This window comes from Pelodiscus sinensis, chromosome 4, assembly GCF_052426305.1.
Source record: "Pelodiscus sinensis isolate ZL-2025 chromosome 4, ASM5242630v1, whole genome shotgun sequence".
In the NCBI taxonomy this organism is placed as follows: Eukaryota; Metazoa; Chordata; order Testudines; family Trionychidae; genus Pelodiscus; species Pelodiscus sinensis.
The window spans coordinates 10,004,489-10,022,828 of record NC_143055.1 but is presented as its reverse complement, the minus strand read 5'-3'; the positions used below and the strand labels follow the sequence as shown (position 1 = coordinate 10,022,828).

General features: G+C 42.5%; 1 protein-coding gene across 4 annotated transcripts in view; it reads right to left on the bottom strand.

The window, feature by feature from the left end:
• CTNNA2 (catenin alpha 2) overlaps positions 1-18,340 on the bottom strand; it is a 781,078-nt gene that overhangs the window by 142,398 nt on the left and 620,340 nt on the right. For all 4 annotated transcript variants that reach the window (XM_075930970.2, XM_075930969.2, XM_075930972.2 and 1 more), the window contains one exon: positions 15,140-15,292. In XM_075930970.2, coding sequence (XP_075787085.1) covers positions 15,140-15,292 — 153 coding nt within the window. The remainder of the gene's footprint in view (positions 1-15,139; positions 15,293-18,340) is intronic.

Here is an 18,340-nt window from a genome sequence, read left to right as displayed (position 1 = left end):
GCTTCTTGCAGAAACATCTTCTGTGAGGAGTGTAAATGAAAATAAAACAATCTGATGAAAACTGCTCTTAATGATATAGTGTATATCATACCTAGGAACAAGAGAGACAATGCTAGGTGATTAAACTATGGGAATAAACCTCCAGAAATAAATGTATTTGCTTTTCAAAAAGCAAAATCATAAGTAGCATATAACAAACCAGTTTAGTTACTTAGAGGTGAATGGCGAAAGGAGGGACCCGCACTGCCTTTACAATTTGTGAGGCCATAAATAATAGTGAGATTTGTGCTAATTGATGCAGGAAATTTTGGAGGATCTCTCCCCTTTTCCACTCCTGGTTCCATTGTTTTCTTTCAGTCCCACTCTGAGTTGCCAAACCTACCTGGGGTTCCTAAGAATTGCTTGTATTACTTGTGCTCACAGAGCTCTTTGAGATGTACAATTGTCCTTTCCACACCCAATTTTTCTGGAAGTCATTTGCATCTTATCAAATTGCAAATAAAGGAAAAAGAGGAAGAGGAGAAAATGAAACAGCAGCATAAGAAAATGTAGATAGTTTCCCATATGTTCAAATGACAATATTGTTTCTTTATTTTTAAGGTAGTATTTTGAATGCAAAAAAGGCAGAAATTCATAGAGATATATTTACCAAGCTATTACTGGGAGGTTTAAATTCCAACTCCTTAGCCATCCTAGATGGTAGAGTTTCACAGGAGCCTTGCCATGAAAGATGTCATGGAAGGTGCTAAAATAATACATCCAACAGCTGTCCGGCCATGATTTCCAACTCCCCAAATACCATGCGCCTTCAGCCAGGGCTCCCCGCTTTTACGCCAATACTGGCTCACCACAGAGAGAAAACTGTATCAACTTTCTGCAGCCATAGCCTACCTGTGAGTCCCAATCCCAGAGTCTCTTCCAGAAGTCACTAGATTGTTGCATGAATGTGGTCTCAAATGCTCAAGCAAGTATTTTTTTCTCACTTCTACTGATAGGGTATCTTCTCCGGCATGTTCTAGAAGCTTATGAGGTCAAAAAATGGCAACTGCTTCCCCTACCTCTTTTTCTCTCCACCTTCCCCCACCACAGCAATTTGGTTCTCAATGGCTGTGTCTACATTGGCACCCTTTTCTGGAAAAGGGATGCTAATGAGACAAGTCGGAATTGCAGATGCCGCGGGGGATTTAAATATCCCCCGTGGCATTTGCATGAACATGGCTGCCGCTTTTTTCTGGCTCAGGGCTTTGCTGGAGAAAAGCACCAGTCTAGATGGGATCTTTTGGAAAATAAAGCCTTTTCCGGAAGATCCCTTATTCCTCTTAAAATCAGGAATAAGGGATCTTCCGGAAAAGGCTTTTTTTTTCTGAAAGATCCTGTCTAGACTGGTGCTTTTCTCCGGCAAAGCCCCGAGCCGGAAAAAAGTGGCAGCCATGTTGATGCAAATGCCACGGGGGATATTTAAATCCCCGTGGAATTTGCAATTCCGAAGTGTCTCATTAGCATCCCTTTTCTGGAAAAGGGTGCCAATGTAGACACAGCCAATGAGTTTGGCCGCAAATGTGGAAGGGGAAATTTCTGTGGCTCCCCTAAGACTTAAAAAATAGCAATCAGTTACCAATATGATGTGAACAACCCAAGCTGAATATAAAATCTTAAGGGTTTTTCATAGATTCCAAGTGTAAGCCACCCGGAGGGGTTCCTCCTGCCCACTCCTTTGCACCCCAACCCAGGGCCCTAAATGCAGCCGAGCAACTGCAGCTGGCTCAGCGGGAGCTCCAGCCCACAATGCGCCGACCTAGGGCCTTTACCAGTCCTTGCTAACCCCTGAGCCACTTCCTTTCTCCCCCTCAGCAGATACCTGAGTCTCTGGCAGGTCACATGGGGAGTCAAGGAGGGTCTCCTCCAGCTGGGGTCCCGGTAGTCTGATCCAGTCCTCAGTTGCTTTCAGGTCCCGTGGTTCCATCTGGTAGGCTGACCACAGCAGGCTGGGTTGTCCTGGCTGGTCCTTGGGGTCCAGCTGGTCCTCGGGGTCCAGTTGGTCCATGGGGTTCTCAGGGTCCGGCCTGGCTGATGGCTCTTGCAGGTCCAGCAGGCACCCACAGTACAGGCTGGTGTCGGGGTTCGGGCAGGTCCTCTGGGTTAACCACACTCGGAGGCCCAGTCCACATCCCAGTCACCCCAACAGGGAGCACGGGGCAGGCCTCTGGTTCCTCCAGAGGCTGGGCCCAGACTGAGCTCTCAGCCTGGCTACTTATAGCCCTAGCCCTACCCACTGACTTCCGGTCAGGTGATAAGGAGGGGCTAGACTGTGCCCAAAATTGCTCCCAGAGGGGTTCCTCCACCTCCGGGTCAGTGGGCGGCCAGTCCGCCCCACTACACTAAGACCAGGAGAGACAATGGTGATCATCATCCGATCTCAATGGTCAGCATGGAAGTGGCCACCAATGGTTAATTATGCTTACTGTTAAGAAATGGGTGCCTCATTTTAACAGTGAGAGTTAAAAGAACCAGATCAGAGAAGGGCTTTGGGTTCCTATAGCACTAGTGGAATGTCTTTTTCCTCTGAAAGGCCCTTCTATTTATGCCCCTAGCTGCTTCAACTTCAGAATAATCAAAGACTTGTATAGTCCCAAGATAGAGATAATAGACTGACTTAGTGTGGCTGCAGTGGTGAGTCAGAAGAAATAACTCTGCAGACTGTTAGAGCTTTTCATACTCTCCATGCAGATAATTACAACAAATTAGGCTCACTGATGTTTAACACATTTCTATATATTGTTTTTGCTGATGTTTAATAAAGGTGGAAAGCATCCGCTGCTAACATAAGGAGGAAATGTCTGAGATGGAAATCAGAACTAAGATGAACCAGATGAACAGATGAAATGTTGGACATAAAAGCTTTAGTTTTAAAAATAACCTCTCAATTTGAAGGTCTTGAATTAAAGTACACTGTGACCTTCCAAATGCTGATTTATGAGAATCAATTATTAATACCCTTAGTGTATAAGTCCTTATCTATTCTAGTTCAAATGTCAGGGGAAACAAAAATACAAAAACTAAATCACATCAGTATGTCAGGAGGAAAACTCAGACAGGTATTTATTTTTCATGAAGGTAGTTCAGATACAAAAGCTCTGAAGGAATTTTGACACCTTCGCTTCATTATTTTGGGGTGTTGGGGGGAAGTCCTAGGTACTCAGATAACACGGGCACAATATAAAAAGAAAAGAACACTTCACAGAAGGCCAGGTTTTGTAAGGCATGTAATACGGGACTATTCCAGTAATTAAAAGTTTCAGAAATAAATATAAGTTTGGTCCTCAGGACTTATACTGCATTAAGTGAGTGTCCAGTGAGAATGTTGTGAATTTATGAAGGTCCACCGAAAGCATAAAGAGTGCACTTGTCTTTTGTGACGTAGGGCTAATGGGTCGCATTCTCTGCTGCCTTAAATTGGTAATGCTACATTGATTTCAGAGGATTTATGCTGTGTTACAAAAGCTGAAAACTTTGCTTCATCATTCATGCCTCAGAGTTGACTGCATTTGTAGAGTAAACTATATAATGTGCCATAGTGGGTGAGGTGATATCTTTTCTTGGACCAACTTCTGTTGGTAAGAGAGATGAGCTTTAATGCTACTCAGAGCTCTCTGAAAGCTTGAAAGCTTGTGTCTCTCACCGATAGAAGTTGGTACAAGAAAAGATATCTCCGCTAATATTCTGGGAATGACCTAGCTAACACAACACAGACGACAACTGAAGATATCTTTCTAACGATGTATGCCAACTCCTAGAAGTTCCAGTCCATGTTTTTATTCATTCAGAATGTCTGAAGTGTAGCACAATAAAACTGTCCTCTCTTTTTCCTAAGCAAATGGTTATATTGAACAGATGTGACTGCCTGATCTGTGCCTACTATATTAGCAATGCTTTTTCTGCTTCTTCTCTGTTCACAGGTGTTTCTAGATAGCATACAGTATCATATGATCAATTTGAACAGTGCAGCAACAAATGAGTTATCTCACAGCAAATGAAGGGTGCTGATCGCATATCTTCACAAGAAGAAAATTACTAAGTCAGACATGTACATTTCCATGATATTTTTGGAGGAAAAAACTTTTCAGACTGACGACTTGATGGTCAGGAGTTAATACAGGCTCCTGTAAACCTAACAGGCAAAGAGACTATAAAACAGAAATAGAAATACTGTTCTTTGGTCCCGTATGCTGCAAATTACTATCCAACCTTGCGATTCTATTGATTTGCCTGCACTATATCAAATTTTAATCACCATAAACCATAGACTAATACAAATCAGTCCCCAACAAGTGCTCCTAGTAGACGACTGATTATTTTGGACATCCTAGGTCTTTACATTTATATAGGAGGAAACTGATGGATCCGTGTAGGGCTTCATAAAATCCCTTTTTAAATTGATTCATGCAAAGTGTGCAGGACACACTGTCTTTTGGAAAGCCTGTGTTTTAGTGACAAGCGATGCAGCACCAAATTTAAAACAGCTAAAAATAAAAGTGCTACATGGTGAGATTAACAATTGTTGAAAGAAAATTTCAAGACAGAATAAAATGCAGCTGTTTTTGGTTCACTGGTCTTTGAATGGCAAGTTTGAGTCAATTTAACCCTTTGGGCTCAGAATTTCTTGAGGCTCATGGTAACAGCAGGAACTTTTGACCCTCAACCATCTAAGGACTTGCAATGAATTGGTGACATATGTGAACTCACCATGCATTCCTTCTAGTGCTGCAGAGACAGTTTTCACATCTATTATAACCTGCAACTAATATTTTTGGTTGTGCCTTGGGTTAAAATCATTGTAGGTAAAAAAAAAAAACTGACATCACTCAGATGCAGCGAATTATCCCACCATTCTTGATTTTTTGGGGGGCAATGTCCTTGATTTTTCCATTGAAAAATGTTCCAGCCCATACTCACTGCAGCAATGTTCCTTATCAAGGCACTAAACTAAAGGTACAGAGACCTTCTTTCCATTACAAAAATCCCTATGAATTACATCATCTGAATTTTGTTTTCTTTTCACAAAGACTCACTGAGTCCCCCATGAGATCAATGAGAAGACTGTCTCACTCAAGCTATTAATTTATTTATCCTTTCCCAAATGACGATAATATGGACAAACTGCCATAGTGCAATGCAGTGATGAGTCTGTAACATTTTGGTTATGGGTCAGTTGCCATTTCAATTATGTATCCCATTCTTCAGAAGATTTATAACATCAAGTTCCTACTTTGGTATGTTATGCACATTATACATCCAGCTGCAATTCTCCCCGATACGACAGTCTAAAAACGAGCTCAGTTATTGTTTTTTTATGGTAGCTCCTTTTTTTTCCCTCCTCCAGTCCACACATACCCTCCAAAAGCTCTGTTTATATATACTCTGTTTTTCAATTTTGAGAGAATTGTATTTGATAAATCTGAAATATAGAATGGCTATAGTGGGCCAGACCAATGGTCCATCTGACCCAGTATCTGTCTTCCAATAGTGGCCAATCCCAGATGGTTCAAAGACAATTAACAGAATGGGGCAATTATCAAGCGATGCACCCCGTTCATCAGCCCCAGCATCTGGCAGTCAGAGCTTTAAAGACACTGAGATCATGGGAATCCATCTCTGGCCATCTATAAATCATGATTGGTCTGGAAAAATGGATTAAGGAAAAGCTATTTACTTGTTCCCATAATATAAGAACTAGGGGGGTCACCAAATGAAATTAATAGGTAGCAGGTTTAGAACAATCAAAAGGAAGTTTTTCTTCACTCAGTGCACAGTCACCTTGTGGAACTCCTTGCCAGAGGATGTGGTGAAGGCTAGGACTTTAACAGGGTTCAAAAAAGAGCTAGATAGATTCATGGAGGTGAGGTCCATCAATGGCTATTAGCCAGGATGGGTAGGAATGGTCCCTAGCCTCTGTTTGTCTGGAAATGGATCACAGGAGAGAGATCACATGATGATTACCTGTTGTGTTCACTCCCTCTGGGGCATATGGCTGTGGCCACTGTTGGCAGACAGGATACTGGGCTAGATGGACCTTTGGTCTGACCCAGTATGGCTGTTACGTTTTTAAAACCTTCCAATTATTGAAGCTGGGAAAGCAGCTACTGAATTTCCATGGTGTTACATTCCTGAACTTCCATATGCTGTGTGGGACAGATTCTGATCCTTATTGAAGATGTAAACCCAGAATAGTTCCACTAATTTACATCTGTGTTACTGAGGCCCTATAACTTTCATATGTATTAGTGATTCATGAAGTCATACCAGTTTGTCACATTGCAGATCATCCTGTTCTTGAAAAAGAATTGCCTAATGATTCTGATTGCCCAGGAAAACAACTTATTTTGGACAAGTTACCGTGAATAGGATTATGAGAATTAATCAGTATACGACAGAAACTTCAGAGACCTAACCGTTAACTAGAAAGAATAGTACTCAGAGAATAATAAAACATTAATTAGCACTAATATAATGCTTTGCATCTAACAAATAATTGAATAAACATTAGCTAATTAATCATCGAACCACCTTTTGGAGGGCAGGTATTATTATTTATCATTATCTTTGTGCCACAAACGAGGAAACCTAAACACAGAGGTTAAATGGCTTTCAAGGTCAGACTTTAAGCTGAGGACACAGCTCAGCCATGAAAGTAACATTTTCAAAAGCACCAAAAAGACTTATGAGCTTAAGACCCATTTTCAAAAACAATGTAAGGCTCCTCTACACAGTGCAGCAATGTGCACTGGAAGACGGGGAATTCTAAAACACACTGTGTTGCATGCTAGCGATGCATCTACACTGCACTGTTATTTTGAGATAACTAGTGTTATTTCGAAATAGCAATCAATACGAGCGTCTACACAGCCATTTCGCTATTTTGAAATCTTTTCAAAATAACGGACGGCTTATTCCGAAATCTGTAAACCTCATTCTACAAGGAATAACGCCGGTTCCAAAATAGCCATTTCGAAATAAGGTGTGTGGGGATGCTCCACTTCTGCTATTTTGAAATAGCCCCTCACCATGGCCCTTCTAAGTTATTCCCCCCAGTGCCTCCTGGGGCTCTAAATCGATATAGCACGTCTACATTAGGAAAGCCTGCCTTGGACTAATTTTGAGGCTTCCCTGCAGTGTAGACATGCTATTTCGGAATAACTATTCCAAAACAGCTTATTTCGAAATAAGTGTGCAGTGTAGATGTACCCTAACTGGCCTGCATAAAGTAGGGAATACCAGCATGGTCTACTGAGCCAGTTAGTTTGCAGCACATTGGTGTGCTTTAGAATTCACCTTCCTCTGGTTCATGCTTCTGCTCCATGTTGACAAGGCCTTGGGCACTTAGGAGTCTACATCCAATTGACTTTTCATAAGACTTAAGCTCTAAGTGTTTAAGCTGCTTCCAAAAAAGGGATTTAGGCTTCCCAAGGATAATATTTCAAAGATATGTAGATGCCTGAAGGATTTTCAAAAGTATCTACACCGGCTGGGTATATAAGTCCCAAGAAATAAAACCAGATTCTGCAAAATAGTTTAGAAAAATGCACAAGCATTGAAAAAGGGCAAACATTTTGGAAACTTGACAAGCATTTCCCCTTGCTTAGTGTTATTTAATATTAGATGCTGGGATTCCTGCATTTCAGGAAAATATTAGTTTCTCATTAGGTATAGCTATTTATAGTTGGTAAGATCATCACTAATAAAGCAAGGTAAAGAAGGCAGCGGAAAGCCATTTGAAGATTACTATTCCCAAATAAGGTACACTGTTGTCCCACTCCCTCATAAAAGGAGGAGGGGCAGAAATAGTTAATGCAGCCCTTAACACAGGCTTTTATGGTGGATATTAGGGAAGATCTTTCATAGAACACTAGAACTAGAAGGGACCTCAAGAGGTCATCATGTCCAGTCCCCTGCCCTCATGGAAGGACCAAGTACCATCTAGATCAGAACTGGGGAACCTATGGCCTTAGCTTGCCTGGATCCAGCCCCCGAGGCTTAGGGGCTCCCCCAAGCATTGGGGAGCTGGTGCTCCAGCTTGATGGCCTCCCTCTCACCCAGACCCCACACACCCACATTACTCCTGCACTCTACCTCCCAGCAAGTCCTCCCAACCTCCCTTGCTGCAATTTGAGCCCATTGCTTCTTATCCTATCATCAGAGGTTAAGGAGAACAATATTTCTCCCTCCTCCTTGTAACAGCTTTTTGGCTACTTAAAAACTGCTATCATGTCCCCTCTCAGTCTTTTCTTTTCCAAACTAAACCAACCCTATTTCCCTCACAGGTCATGTTCTCTAGACCTTTAATCATCTTTCTTGCTCTTCTCTGGACCTTCTCCAATTTCTCCACCTCCTTCCTGAATTGTGGTGCCCAGAATTGGACACAATACTCGAAGGGTACATCTACACAGCAGCGTTATTTTAAAATAACAAAGTGAACGTCCACACAGCAAGCCGGTTATTTCAAAATAAGTTCAAAACAACGGGCATCTTATTTCGAATTCTCTAACCCTCATTTTACAAGGAATAACTCCTATTCCAAAATAGCTATTTCAGAATAGGTCATATGTAGACAGGGCAGCCAGAGTTATTTTGAAATCCTCTGCTTTCTCTGCACTCATCAGAATTCTATAGCTTCCCTCCCCCTGCAGCCCTTAAAGCTTCCGGCATAAGAGAAAGGGCTTGCGGCATGAACCAGGGCCTGCTCTCATCATGCCATATAGAAGGACCCTGCACAGCCTTCTCTGCTGCCATGGCTGAGCCCACAGCTCCAGCTGAGCCCAGCACAGCTGCCAGCACTGCCCCAGGCAGTTCCCGACCCTGTCCAGAGATGTACGAGGTGTGCGCCTTCCTGGTTTGGTGAGGAGACTCTGAACCTCACTGAGGTCTGGGGAGAGGAGGCAAACCTCCAGGATCTCCACACCAGATGCAGGAATGCAGATGTCAATGGCCGGATGGTCGATAGCCTGGCCACCAAGGGCCACAGGCACACCCAGGAGTGGGTGCGCATGGACGTAAAAGAACTCAGGCAGGCCTATGCCAAGGCCATAGAGCACTGCTCCCCCTCCAGGGTGGCACTGCAGCCCTGCCCATATTATGTGCAGCTTCCACACACCAGTCCCTCCCCTATCCTCTCATTGTGGACTCAGGGCTAGAGACACCTGTTGTCACCCTCCTTGGGGGGCAGAGGCAGTGAGGAGGAGCAGGAGCTGGAGAAGGCCAGCACCAGCTCCATGCTTGCCAGCCAGGATGTTGTGCTCACCCTACTGCCAATATCCCCCTCCCAGGATGTCTCCTGGGCATCGTTCAAGGCTGGGAGAGGCCCCTCAGGTGAGTGCCATTATTTTCCCTAGACATACATGGGTGGAAGTGGTGGCAGGCGCGGGGCAGCTGTGTGCTCCTCACTTGGCCTTCTCAGCCTGGGGATCGCGCAGGAGCCTGTGCACGTGGGTACATGTGAAATGCCAGTCCGGGGCACGCAGCTTGCACTCTTTGGGCAACATCTGCTCCTGGGGACAGTGCGGTGAGGCATAGGAGCATGCGCCGCTCATACACACGTCCCCCCAACACCCTGCTCCTCTCTTTTCCAGCAGCCAGGGATACAAACCCTCTCCCTGTGGAATGCCACCACCGCCGGACCCGGCGTGTGCACGGCATGGAGGGAAGTCCAGCCGTCCTGTGGCCACCTTCCTGCCTGCAGGCTCCCAGTCTGGCTGGCACCTTCCCATGCCTGCTTGTCCCCAGGATGTGGGAGTAGTGAGGCTCCCCCCGGGACATATGTGACCCTGCAGGAAAGGGCCCACTGTCTAAGCCTCAGATGGCCTTGCTCAAGGCACATAGCCTTTGTCTGACTTGAGACTTTTCTGTCTCGGCTCAGAGACGAGGGCAATGCTTCATGCACGGTGTTCCCCAGAATAACTGCCCTTTTCTTTGTTCTCCAGAGCTGGACCAGCTGCAAGAGGGGAGCAGTAGCCATCTCCTGTGCCATCCTCCTGACCCTCCATTATCTGCCGATATTGGAGAGCCCACAAGGACCTCCAGAGGGAGCATATTGCTGCCCTGTGAGCCCTGCAGTGCTCCATAGACAAGCAGGACCAGAGACTGGAGGAGGACCTCCAGCTGTGCCGTGACACCTGGTGGGAGTTGCTGCAGCAGGGCCGATCTAACTGCACGGCCTTCCATACAGTCATCGACCACCTGGTGGCTGCTCCCACACCAGCTCCCACCCCTCAAGCTTCTTCTCCAACCCCCGCCCCCCATGGCCGCTGAGTGCCCTGTACACAAGGCGGTGGCACCACCCGATGCAGGCACCACTCCCAGCCCCACTCCTAAACCTCCCTCCCCGCCTCCTCCTTCCGCTATCTTCTTTCCCCCTCTCACGTTCTTTCCCTAGTCCTTCAGTTACATTTACCCCAACAATAAAAATAGAGTTTGTTGTTTCCAAACAAAAAGTGTAGTTCATTGTCTCTGTGAAGTAGACGGGGAGAGGAACCCCATGTGTTATGCCCTGCCAGCTTGACTGTAAACCATCAATAACTACTCTCTGAGAACAGTAACCCAGCCAGTTATGCATCTTTGAAGAAAGGCAATTTATATCAGTCCAGAACTTGCAACATATCTTTTAGAAAGGTACTAGAATACATAGAAAGTATATTATACATGCCCTTTGGCTGGCCAAATGTCTACCAAAAATGTCACACTTACACGAGCACATTTGTAAAAACGGGACCATTTGCGCCTTATAGAGAGTTATGAAAATATGGATTCTTCTTCTGATGCTGCATTCTACACGTACCCCCAAGCTCCCATGCAAGTCAATGGGATGTGTAAGTAATCAAGGATCAGGCTCCAGAGTCACACACTGAGACTGTAGAGGTGCAATTGGGTTCAGATCCCTGGTGCCAAACTTCTCTCTGATAATAGGCACAACTCCAGTGGCTTCACTGAAGCTGTGATTCTCTACACCAGCAGTGACATTGGCCCTCTGCCTGTGAGGGAATCTTTAGCTCCTTAATCATTTGACTACAGATCATTAAAATACCAGCTTAAATATAATATTTTGCAGGTATAATCTATTTCTCATTTGAAAAATAAGTGAGACAAGCAAGCACAGACGCTTGGCTGCTATGACATGCATTATGCTTCTCTAAATAGAAATGAGAAGAACATTTTAATTGACTGTAGTGCTGTACATGGGCAGTAAACCATTATCTCAAATTGACATGTTCTATTGGAGCATATTTTCCTATGAACCAACACACCTGGGGTTCAGAATTCTACTTGTCCTTCAGGAAGGAAGCCTCTAAAACATAAACTTGTTTTCTTTTCAGTGCCACTTAGCCTGCAGAGAAGAAAATCCCCTGCAGGTTTGAGATGGATATTCGAGACTCAAGCACTGTCTAAAAGCTAAGGAAAAGATCCTTATCTGGTGTAAAAAAGTGTCAGAGCTCTGTTGATCTGCCCCAATAGCTGAGAAAAATCGAAATGGGTAAGCAAGGCGTAAAGAAATCCTTTTCTGAGTTACTGGAGTATAGACAAATACTCTAAAATACAGGCTCAGATTTCTTTTGAAAAATGTATGTCTAAAGTTAGCTCCCAAATTCAAGTGATATATTAGGCTTCCCAAACCTATATTTAGGCACCTAATTTGTGCAACACTTTTTGAAAACAGTGGACTTTAACTTTTTTGTGTTTTGCTTTTTGTTTTACATCTAGTTTCCATTTCTTAAAAAAAAACACCCTGTCTGTTTTAAAATTTCTGCTGTTGGCCTCATGTCTTCCGTATTGAGACTGGGGCTGCTATGTTACTCATACCTATGAGGCTACTATTCAGTTTGGTACATACTATGGTATTTCATTCTACTGTCATCAAGAATGAAATACAACATAGTCAACAGAAGTAGCACTGTACAAAAATGATCAGTGTAATATGATCATAGATACAGATTCATAACACAGTTGCAATATTTGAAGAATTAAAATGAAAGTACTAGAGGCTATTTTCTTTTTCACTGCTACTGTGCTAGTCATCGGATAGCAATAATATACATGCTTATCTAAATGCAAAGACCAAACCCTGCAAGATGCTGAGTTTCTTCTTCACCCACTGCAGATGTTGGCACACAGCGCAAAGGAGTAGGCACCCTGTATTGTCTAGAATCAAGCCTAGAGTTTTTAAAAAATAAGTGCAAGTTCCTGATACAAATTAGGGGTGTGCCTAGACAGCAGGGCTTCCGTCGAATAAGCTACACAATTTGAGCTACTTCAACTGCGTAGCTTATTTTGAAACAGCTTTCTTTGATAGGATAACGAGTCTTGTGGATAAGGGAGAAGCAGTGGATGTGGTATACCAACTCTTTAGTAAGGCATTTGATATGGTCTCGCATGATATTCTTATCAATAAACTAGGCAAATACAACTTAGATGGGGCTACTATAAGGTGGGTGCATAACTGGTTAGATAACCGTTCTCAGAGAGTAGTTATTAATGGTTCACAATCCTGCTGGAAAGGTATAACAAGTGGGGTTCTGCATAGGTCTGTTTTGGGACCAATTCTGTTCAATATCTTCATCAACGATTTAAATATCAGTGTAGAGAGTATGCTTATTAAGTTTGCAGATGATACCAAGCTTGGAGGGGTTGCAACTGCTTTGGAAGATAAAGTCATCATTCAAAATGATCTGGACAAATTGGAAAAACAGTCAGAGGTAAATAGATGAAGTTTAATGAGGACAAATGCAAAGTGCTCCACTTAGGAAGGAACAATCCGTTTCACACATACAGAATGGGAAGCAACTGTCTAAGAGGAGTACGGCAGAAAGGGATCTAGGGGTTATAGTGGACCACAAGCTAAATAAGAATCAACAGTGTGACGCTGTTGCAAAAAAAAGCAAACATGATTCTAAGATGCATTAACAGGTGTGTTGTGAGCAAGACATGAGAAGTCTTTCTTCAGCTCTACTCTGCGCTGGTTAGGCCTCAGTTGGAGTACTGTGTCCAGTTCTGGGCACCACATTTCAAGAAAGATGTGAAAAAATTGGAGACAGTCCAGAGAAGAGCAACAAGAATGATTAAAGGTCTAGAAAACATGATCTATGAAAGAAGACTGAAAGAATTGGGCTTGTTTAGTTTGGAAAAGAGACAATTGAGAGGGGACATGATAGCAGTTTTCAGGTATCTAAAAGGGTGTCACAAAGAGGAGGGAGAAAAATTGTTCTTCCTGGCCTCTGAGGATAGAACAAGAAGTAATGGGCTTAAACTGCAGCAAGGGAGGTTTCGGTTGGACATTAGGAAAAACTTCCTAACTGTCAGGGTGGTTAAACACAGGAATAAGTTGCCTAGGGAGGTTGTGGAATCTCCACCTCTGGAGATATTTACGAGTAGGTTAGATAAATGTCTATCAGGGATGGTCTAAACAGTACTGGGTCCTGCCATGAGGGCAGGGGACTGGACTTGATGATCTCTCAAGGTCCCTTCCAGTCCTAGTATTCTATGATTCTATGATACAATGAGGGTTACAGGAGTCAGAGTAAGAAGTCTTCCAGCTAGACAATATGTCAACATTATTTCAAAATAACTTCCTGCTGTATAGATGCAGCTTAAGTTATCTGATATAATGTTGCTGTGTAGATATACCCTACATGGGTTACTTTCGATTTAAACTAACCAGTGCAAAATATGTGATTACAGTTTTTAAGAAACAACATTTTCCAGGATCATATCCCAATATTCCTAGTCAAATCTTTACTATCCAAGAATTAATTTTAATTAAAATATAAGTCCATGAATTTGCTATGAGCTGCATGGTCTCGAAAACAGTGCTAGTAAAGAGAAGTTAATAGTTCCATACAATAATAACAATACAACCCATGAATCAGTATTTGTATGCTCAAGAAAGTACATATTTTCATAGTTCTTAATCTGTTCTGGAGAGCAAATTTTGATGAAAAAATGTACTATACAGGTTAATAGGTGTACAGTAGGTGTCCAGGTTCCTGACTGTTATGTGTTCTTTAAATTGTAACTTGAAAGAGTTTCAAGAAGCAAAGTAAAATCATTATTATCCTTGAAACCAGTCACAGTTTGCCATCATTGCAAAGTGTTCTTATAGAAAGAAAAATGACATGGAGAAACCCAGTTTGTATGTATACTAATATACACAATGCACACATATATATTTACACACATATTGGCTACGTCTACACTGGTGGCTTCTTGTGCAAGATCAGCTGTTCTTGTGCAAAAACTTGACTGGTGTCTACACTGTATGCACATTCTTGCACAATTAAATGTACAGTCTAGCATCAGAAAACAGGGCTTCTTCCAGAAGAGTTATTCCTCTCCCCACAAGGAATAAGCCCTCTTGCGCAAGAGCTCTTGTGCAAGAGGGCAGTGTAGACAGGTAACATGAATTTCTTGTGTAAGAAACCTCTATGGCTAAAATAGCCATCAGACCTTCCTTGTGCAAGAGAGCGTCCACACTGCTATGGACAACCTTGCACAAAAGCACATGCCAGTGTAGACGCGCTCTTGTGGAACACTTTTTACGCAAGAAGTCTTCCACAAAACAGTTCTTGCGAAAGAAGCTGCCAGTGTAGACGTAGCCTATCTGTATATACACATACAGGTTTGGAGAGAAGGACAGCTTTAAGGTATTACCCATTTTATGATGCTTTCAGTATTTTAACTAGACAGGCTGATCATAATCTAATATGTTCTCTAAGCAATTAGAGTCAGCTACAACACACTATTTGTCTATTTGGCTTCATGCCTCATATAAAACACAGCCTACTATACTGCACTGCTGGTGAAGTTTAGCTGAAATCTGCTTGTTGTTCTTCATTATTGACAAGACCTGGGAAATACTGCATGACACATGTTCAGATGATTTAATCTTACAGTAAAGCACAGACCTATCCCTGCCAGTCATTTTAACAACTCAACAGATTTCTAAATAACCAGTCCAAGTAAAACCCCCAAGTTGCTCAACATTCTAAATAACCATCCCAAGTAAAAATCCCAAATTCCCACAATATTTTGGCTAATTTATCATTGTCCTTGATCTCACAAGGCAATCCATTCTAATTCTGCCGACCGCATAACTTACCTCAACTAACTTGTTGGCGTGTTCACGGAAAACTTGAGCATATTCCTTCACTTCCTTCTCGTTACCACTCTTTGCAGCCTCAATTAGAACCAGTAATGGGACATTGGTCTCCAGGAATGAATCAGATATATGATCCATCACCGCCTTCCGTAGCTGTATTAAAAGAAAGTGCAGCTGTAAGTAACTGAAAATTTATCAATACACATTTCCAGCATTTTGATCAGCCAGTTAGAGTTGAGTATATCTTTCAGAACTCAACATTGTACAAATATTTTTGGGGGGTGCAGAGTAGTATTTATGGATCTGTAGCATTTGGGAGGGGGGATTTTTGGTAGCATTTGAATGTCTATAACTAAAGGTTTATTTCTGCAATCCTCACTCACTCAAGCTAGTGCACTGACTTTAATGGGACAACGCAGGTGGACAAGTACAGGTTGAAACTCTCCAATCCAGAACTCTCTGATCCGGAAACATCAATCGTTTGCAATGATTTTAGTTAGTCAAGTGTCCACTTTTCATAGGTATGGCCATGTTTTCTGTGATCCTGTAACTTTTCTTTACAGCTACCAGTCATGGCTATCACTGTTCTGTGCTATTATTTACCTCTAATTTACCCCTAAATGTCCTCTATTGGCCCAGAAAGAAGTGGAAGTGTTGGGTACGCTGCAAAACAATATTGGCCTCCTGTGGTCCGGCAAATTCTCTGGTTTGGTACTGGTCAAGTCCCAAGGGTGCCAGACTAGACAGGTTTAATCTGTATTATACACATAAGGGATTGCAAGGCTACCAAACACTTTTAAAAGTCACGTCAGGTCACTTACTTTGTAGTCTAAATGTAGATTTTAAAAGTACCGGCCATTGTATTTCCATACCTCATGTAAAGTTTGCATTCATTGTTACACTTAGCACATGCATGATGTCTCATTTTTATTAGCAAATCTTTAGTTGAACAATCTGAAAATGCTTTCCTAGAGTATATAGACAGGATTAACAAGTATATGCAAAATATTGCATATACTTGTCATATTGCTAATGAAAAAAACACAAGCCACTAAAGAATAAACACCTGTTCTTCCATTACAAAAAATACACATATGTTTGGGGAAAAAAATCCTACTACTTTAAGAATAATGGTACAAATTTACCTTCAGCCACTCTGAAAACTACTAATCAATATCAAACTTTCCTAATATCTGCAAAATGCCACAAAATATGATTGAAATCTTAAATAATTCTTCTTGGAGATTTAAATGCTCTATGATAGCATGGAGAACAGATGTATTTTAGCATATTTCCTTAAGCTAGCTTTTGGTATAATTGTTATTAAAAATGAAAAATTGCAAACTCAAAGCCGCTAGGCTGGGATCCATCTAGCCGGGAGGTCCAAACAGACATTAGGCTCATTAAGTCATACATCTTGTAGGTAGACTGAAGGTCAATTAAGGTAATCTTTCAATTTTGTAATCTATACTAGAAAGCTTTAACTAGCTGAGGTCCTATCAATACTCAAAATTGCACAGATAATTACTCCATTGGTAGCTGCAATAAAAAAAAGATGACTCAAAACCCATCTGGAGTTCAGCTCCATTGGCTATGGGAGGCTTTTCTTCAAAGCGGAAAGCTGAACCAAAATACTGCTGGTAACCCCGTCCATCCATTGCTTAGTATGGAAAATGCAAGCACCATTAACAAAACCGAATCATTTTAAAGGCAATGGAATTGCGGTATTATATTGCCCTGCCACGCTGATTCAAGTGCTTCAGCACAATTATAAAAAAAATTCATAAATAAATAAAAAACTCGGCAGCTGTTAGCCAACTGCCATGCTATGACCACTGCCTATCATGTGCACAAGTGGTGTCACTGTGTCCCTGCGTTGTCTTATATTTCTATTGTAAGTACTTTGGGGGCAGAGACTGTTCTGTGTTTGTATAGTGACTAGCACAGCAGGGTTCTGATTGGCGCTCATAGATCCTACAGCAGCAAACAAACAAACTATTAAAGCACTGAACACTTAATATAAAATAAAACCTGAAAGCGGAGGTGATACCGCATTGCATCACAAAGCCTAACATGCCCTGTGAGGCTGACATGTCTGCAGTCACTATCAGACAGATTTTTGAAAGGTATTTAGGTGCTTAAAGGAGCAGATGGGGACCCAGTGGGAGTTGCAAAAGCACCTAGGTGCCCAACTCTCATTGATTTAAATTAGAGATGTAAAATCCTGATTAATTAGTTAACTAGTTAAACATTATGCTTAGTGAGTTAGCTAATTAAATGGGGGCAGCTGGAGCGGGTCTTCCACTGTAGGTGGGGGGTTGCTCCAGCCCTGCTCCAGCAACCTCCATCCGTGGCAGGCCTGACCTGCCTGGTGCACCTGCACCGAGCCCACCTCAGAAGGGGGCTGCCCCAGGCGGGCTGGCATGTCCCTGCCCATGGAAGGCCCCACAGGGCTGGAGCCGCTCTCTGCCCTAATCAGATAACCATAACCAGTAAGCCTCACCTGATTAACCATTCACATCCCTAATTTAAATGGAGGTATTCATTGCCTTATAGTCATAGCCTCAAAGCTTAGCTTAGCAAAGAGAAGATTAAGGGTACCTAACCTTCAGGTATCTCAAAAGTTGTCATAAGGAGTAGGGAGAAAACTTGTTCATCTTGGCCTCCTAGGATAGAACAAGAAGCAATGGGTTTCAACTACAGCAAGGGAGGTTTAAGTTGGACATTAGGAAAAAGTTCCTAACTGTCAGGGTGGTCAAACACTGGAATAAATTGTCCAGGGAGATTGTGGAATCTCCATCTCTGGAGATATTTAAGAGTAGGTTAGATAAATGTCTATCAGGGATGGTCTACACAGTATTTGGTCCTGCCATGAGGGCAGGGGACTGGACTCGATGACCTCTCGAGGTCCCATCCAGTCCTAGTATTCTATGATTCTATGATTACAACCAATAAATCAATATCCATATAGGGAACAAGTACTCAGTCTAGCAAAGAAAGGCATAACACGATCCAATGGCTGCACACTGAAGGCAAGTAATTTCAGCTAGAAATAAAGTGTAAGTAATTAACCATTGGGACAATTTACCAAGGGCTATCACTGACCATTTTAAAATCAAAATGGATTTTTTTCCTTTAAAAGCTCTGCTCTAGGTATTATTCTGTGGAAGTTCTCTGGCCTGTGTTTCATAGGAGGTCATA